General features: G+C 37.0%; 1 protein-coding gene across 1 annotated transcript in view; it reads right to left on the minus strand.

Annotated features, from left to right (window-relative positions):
• Positions 1–597: 597 nt before the first annotated feature.
• Positions 598–6,681, minus strand: part of hoip (NHP2-like protein 1 hoip) — a 22,164-nt gene continuing 16,080 nt past the window's right edge. Inside the window, exons 3-4 of the mRNA XM_086547070.1 lie at positions 1,552–1,680; positions 598–1,095 (exon numbers count right to left, since the gene is read on the minus strand). Coding sequence (XP_086403196.1) covers positions 841–1,095; positions 1,552–1,680 — 384 coding nt within the window. The 3' untranslated portion in view covers positions 598–840. The remainder of the gene's footprint in view (positions 1,096–1,551; positions 1,681–6,681) is intronic.

Genomic DNA, 6,681 nt, shown 5'->3' on the forward strand with positions numbered 1-6,681 from the left:
TCAATTTTTGCATGACTGAATTTGTAGACAATGATAAGTTATCTTAACATCATTCTTCCCATTTCAAGTTTCATGCAAGCAGAAAAGTTTTGCTTATACATGATCAGTCAATTAAGCATGGATTTAATTTAGCATTTTTTCACTTTAATAACTTATTTCTTGCCATTTCTTTTATCTGTATAATTCACATGGAACTTAATTTCTCTTTTTAATGTCAAGACAAAATTACTATCTTAACAAATTAATTATCTTTCCTTTTGTTGCTAGGTTTCATTTTGTTAAGCTTTTGTTTACCATGAAACTAAGGCTTTATATTTCACTTCTGATATTTTTTCTGTACAAGTTCTACCAAAAAAAATATTCAACTCTGTAATATGGCCTTCTATATAAATCTTTAATGCAGTTCTTTCACATAATTAGGGAATCATTCATTACCAAAGCTTTATAGTGGCAAACACAAAAAGATGCATCTGCTTTGTAACATTCTCTAAAGAAATTCATCAACTTTGATATAGTGTTATGGAAGTAAATGACTATTGTAAAACTAACAATTTCTGATAACAATATGTATATAGAGGAGGGATTAACAACAACATAACAATTTTTCAGTTTATTTGTAAAAGTTCAAAAAAAAATATTAAAGCGGCATAACTTCAGTTGTGAATACCACTCGACATATCTGGCTTGGAGAAAAAGTAATCTTTCGCAAACGTAGCATAAAAAATCAATTGTCAGAATCTATTATATATATATATTATATATGTATATATATAATGGTTTTGATTAACACCACCAGATAGTAATTAATGGAATTACATTTCTTTGTACATTAACAGGATTCTAGACCAAGAGTTTCTCAACCTCCTGGTGCATCATGGTGATCTGTTGCTTCAGCTGAGACCCTTCGTTGGCCATGATAGCACAGGCCATGACGGCTCTCGACACGCCACAAGCACGGCCCAGGGCAGTCTTTGAGCGCACGAAGACGTAGGGAACGTTCTTGTCCTCGCACAGCAGGGGGAGGTGGAGCAGGATTTCCAGGGGTTCGGTATCAGCGGCCATGATGATCATCTCGGCCACACCTCTGTTCAGGGCCTGAAAGAGGGGGGTTTGGTTTAGGGAAGATGGCTTGGCTTGGCTTGGCTTGGCTTCGGCTGGGTCTACATAGGGGAGGGAACTGCTTTCATATTTTGGGGTTATTTTTTGTCTGAGGGCTCTGCTTAACCCTAAATATTATTTTCTTTTGTATTTTAACAAGATCTCTAATAAATAACTTCATAGTCTTTTATACACTAAATATGAAAATCTTTTTCTTTTCAAGGTGGAAAAGTGCACTGATAAATTATTGCAGGTTGCGATGTTCTTGTAAAAATTACCAACTTTTGATAACACGTTTTCTCATCAATCCCTTTTTATAATTAGTCCCAACTACAGGAGGTAACGTCTAACCATTCATGATTTGCACTCTTATTTATACACACATGTATTTTATTTTTCTTGCCATCATCCCTTATTTACTTACTACAAAGCAAAGGGTTAACTCATAACTACCTTTGTGGCCTCATTGGCTCCCTTCCTCAGCTGCTTGTAGTTGGCTGCTTGTTGCACCAAGTTGAGCAGCTTCTGGGTGAGTGTTGCCTCAGCCAGAGGGAAGGCCTTGGGGTTCACTTCTCCTTCAGGCTGTGAAATGCAAGAGAGATAAGTCTCACACTCTTCCATTTGAAAATTGTTAAATCGTAGAACCATTTTCCGTTAAGCATGTTATGGGGTTCACCTTGTCATATGGTTCGTGGCATTTTACACCTCATGTGCAAGCATGCAGACATATACACGCACACGGCTCACACAAGTTATTGATTTTCCTTAGTAACAGATATATATATAAATATATAAAGACTTGCTTTTTTTTGGGCGAGATCATTTGATATCTAGAAGATGACCTAAAATGGAAGACAAATTTGAACAAAAATAAATATATCTAAGACTAAAGGTGTGCAAGTTAAACACATAGACAAGATCAATGTAATCACTTCAGCACAATGAATAACTTTCTGGCGCCTCTCATGCAGTGAATAACTGTCTTGGATGAGACACCTGGCACAACCTACCCGTGCTAGAAGGTCGTAATGACGTTAATTTCCTCATTACGACCTTCTAGCACGGTCAAGTCAGCGGGGTGGAGTGGGGTGAGAAGGGTTCAAAGGACAGGTAGACACTGCATATCTTCATTTCCTCTCGACTAAAACAGGTCATTACCTTAGGTTCATATTTCTAGTAAAAAAAAAAGCTCTTACTTGAAAAAGGACCAAATTAAAAACCATCCAGTCATACAAGTTAAAAATATTTCTAAAAGCTTGATAACCATTACTCAATCCCCAAAATGTTATAGAAAGGGGTAAACAGGCAAGGTCCAGTAGCATTAGTAATTGACTCAACGACAAAGCAAATATGATGGGTGTCGTTCATGTGTAAAACAAAAATAAAACCAAACCATACCATTTTGGACAGTGCACATTCCTGGGGACAACTGGTTAAACATCAAAATCCTAGTGTACTTGTATAAAAATGTATCTCAAGTTTCTATAAATTACAAATGGGATTCCTTAAAATCTGGGATGGGGTCAAACACATATTTGCCTGTTTTTGTATCTGAGAATATAAAAATGTATATTTGCATTGATGTTTGTACCTGACTCGTGTCCTTTTTTCCCATATATATATACCTGAATTACTGTTAAATGCATGCAAGTAATTCTGCTCAATTTTCAAAGTTGCTTCAAATGGCATTTGTTTTCTATTTTACTTAAATATCAAGATTTGGCAATGGTCTTATAATATTGGTATATACAGTGATTCAAACTATAGACCTTACACTCATTTGGAAATAATTACCTTTATGTATTTATTTGAACCTTTACAATTATACATTGCAAATAATCAATTCTTTTAAATTTATGGGCAATTGCAAAAGTCAAACAATATTCTTCTAAGCAAGAGGAACTAAATTCAGAATAAGTATTTTAGTTTCTTTAACTATGCAAGATAATTTCAAATAAAACAAGGTAATTTGTTTCTCCTAACCTTTCTGGTCTCAAAATGAAAATAAAACCTACTTTTAAAATCCAAAATACTATTAGTTTTTTTTAAACGTAACAACCGACTGTTTAATTGCATTAGTTGCCATGCCAACAACACTTAATGTATTCCATACTGTAAATGTATTCAAAGCACAGACCCCAGAGGTGGGAGTGGCCAAGACAAGAGGGATACTCAATTTTAACCCTCTCTGGACGGGTGGTACAGTACTGTACCGCTCATTCAAAAGCCCAGTGGCCGGGCGGCACAGTATTGTGCCAGCCATTTAATTGATTTAGGCCTAATAATTCGAAAGCCCCTGCATTGTGACATTCAAGGCTAGAATGCCCCCGTCGTGAGTGGGTTAAACCATGTTAAACTAGGATTAAAGTATTTGAAAATGCTGAACCAGACACTTGTACTTGAAGCTTCATATTTGTATTTGTTTTTGAGGAATAAGGATGGTTATTTGTATCTGCTTTTGTATTTGGTTGTAATGATTTATGTGCATTTGTAACCATTTGTATTTTAAACATGTAGCTAATCCCATTTCTGCTTATAATGTAGTGGGCATCGTCTTGAAATAAGGACTAAACAAAGTAAAAAAAAAAAAATCATACCCATGGAGAGAGAGACAAAATACTACTGGGTATAAAAAGATTAAGCTGCATATAGTTACAGTAAGGCCACAACCGCTTATCACATACACACTCGTAGGGACTTAAAACAACTGCTTGGTCTCTGGCAAAAGCCACAAATGTTTTGGCAACTCTGAGCCCGTTTGCAATTTATCATAAGAACCCGTCCAAGCTCCATCTCCAGAAAATAAACATAGTAAGATTTATTGACCTTTGCCAGCATGTTTTAGAACTACCAATTGAAATCAATTCAATTCTTTATCAGCAATTTAAGCAATGAAAAGGAGCCATAAAACAAAATTTTAACAAAATGTAATAATGCAATGTTATGATACATGGACAGGATTAACTACCAAAATAATCTAAAATCTACCATTTCAACAGCCCATCCTTAGCAATAAAATCTAACCAAATTAGTTAAAATTACATGTTATGGTCTGGTGAGTAATCAACTCTACATTTACCGGTAATGTACATCTTAATTTTTAAAAATCATGAAGCTATTGTAAATGCTTTAAAATAAATTTACAAAGGCTTTTAAAAATAGAACTTTCTCATACTCATATTGGCAGTAATATGGTATATAACCCGAAGTGCGCTGTCAAGTCATCGCAGAAGCATCTGCACTAAATATTCTGGAAAAGGCTAACAAATTTCCAGAAATGCCAAAATAAAGCTTAAGAGCTGGTTCCTACTTTGAAAATAAATCACAAGGGTATTATAACAACCTCGTATTGGTGAGTTTGAATCCTGTGACAGTCATGCAGAATTTATCATTGCTTATATAAAACTAGTTGAACTTTCAAAAAGGCTATATGAAGTATATATGCTTATGCACTGCTAACATTAGTTTAACCCATTGGTCGCGGTTTTAATAAAATATGTATGCAGTAGGATGGCAGGTTTACATTGTCTGGCACAGTGCCATCCGCGTCTATGACCGACTCTGCCTTTGCAGCAGATCATGTCATCCGCTGCTAATGGGTTAAAATAATCAAACATCTAACGAGAAAATAAAATTTCTCAAGAGTAACATGCAATTAGAACACTATAGAAAAACTGCACAGTCACTATCAATGACATTAGTAATAATGATCTGCATTTGATATGCTGTTTACAACCATATATCCTTGTTCAATTTGGCAGAAACCAACTACAACAATGATATTGTTCAAGACAGGTGTGAGGGGAAGGAAATATACCCGAGAAATTACATTAATAATTGAAAATGCATTATTTATGATAAATAATAATTTCAAATATAAACTTGGACCTCCTATTGGCAGGGCATCAGATGACGGCCGAAGACAAGATAGTGGCACATCATTACAGCGCCATTGCTTCTGCGCCTACAGTACTCAGACAATTTAAAACAAAACACCATGTATATTCTGGCAGGATGTGAGCTTTGACCATTTCCTAATAACAACGGTAAACGGTACAAGTCTACTACCTATTTTTTTTAAGAACATGTTGTAGAGGTACGGACGGCCAAGCCAATCGCTAATCTTACTGCTGTTGGTTTCGGTAAATTTGGATAAAGACGCAACCAAACCACTAGGCACGACACGATATTTTTTCTGGTAGTTTTCGTTCTGTTTTGTACAGTTTCGCTACTCATTTCCATCGGAAACCTTTCGTTGTAGAGTTACACCCCCCCCCCTCCCTCCCCACACGCGCGCCACCGTCGATACGGAACTAATGATTTCTGGTGCGAAATTTAAAGGGCTTTTTGCGTAATCAAAACCCAACCCATAAACCTAACCTAACCTAACCTAGTTTTGGGGTTTGCCCCTGGACCCCCCCCACTTTTAAGGCCACTGCGTGGCCGGTAACTTTTCAAAACGAACGTCCACCACCGACCACGGAACTGAACGATTTTTTGTCTGCCCTAGCCAAGGGGGGGCTTTGCCCCCCCCTGGACCCCCCCTTATTGAACCACTGCGTGGCAGGTTCACTTTCAATGACCGATTTTAGCCTGCCCTAGCCAAGGGCACTTCGTAGCATCTGACTTTTATCTTCGAATGTTACCACTTCTTACCTTAATTGGAGGCGTGTGAGGGGCCGGGTTGTAATTCACAGTTTTTGCACTCCATTTCCATTGGCAGAGCACCGTGGTCACGTAATAATTTCAGTGATGCAGCTTTATCTTTATAAAAAACCTTGATGAATTCCCACGGAGTGTACCTACATCTTAGACACAATGTAGCCATCTCGAAACTGATTTTGAAATTCAAGCAAGGACCCAGACTCTATGTTCAATTGTCTGTGATTGGTCGATCATTTTGTCGGTTAGACCTATTGTTTCCCTATTGGTGCTATTATTATCACGTGACAGTATTGCCTTCTATCGATACTTTTTTGTATTTCCGCGGGGGAGGTTGGCGCATGCGCAGAGCCGATATTTTTCAGTCAGATGTTTGTTAAGACGGTGGAATCATCTCTCCCGTTAATCGTTTTTAATTATTTTCAAAATAATATATCTCGCTTATTTTTCGTTTCCAGAAGAAAAGAGCTTTTATGGGTTATGTCATAATTAAAGCTACGTCATGCCCAAAGGTTTGTTTTTTTGCTACGTGTGGTTGCGTCTTTATCCAACAATACCTTGGTTTCTGCCGAGAAAGTACTTTATCGAAACAGAATGCATCAAGTGCAATCCATAGACAATCTGTTTGCATTGCCAATTGCAAGTCACAATTTCTTCGGGAATATCATTCGTTTGTGTTAACCTGGACATGCCTGGGCACCATAAGCTTTGCCGATCAAAGGTTATTCTTTCTATTCTCCGTTCTCTGGACTGCAGAGTGTGGCAAGGGTGTCGTAGTTCTTATTATCAATAACTAGGACTTCATGTAACAAGTAGAGGGCTTGGGGTTACACCACATTGGGTTGAATATTGTTATCTCGTATCACAAAAATCAGATAAATAAAAAATGAGGAATATTTCAAACCAGACTCGAACACGTAT

This window comes from Penaeus japonicus, unplaced genomic scaffold (assembly GCF_977035675.1).
Source record: "Penaeus japonicus unplaced genomic scaffold, GWHDUDI00000001_assembly GWHDUDI00000019, whole genome shotgun sequence".
Lineage (NCBI taxonomy): Eukaryota > Metazoa > Arthropoda > Malacostraca > Decapoda > Penaeidae > Penaeus > Penaeus japonicus.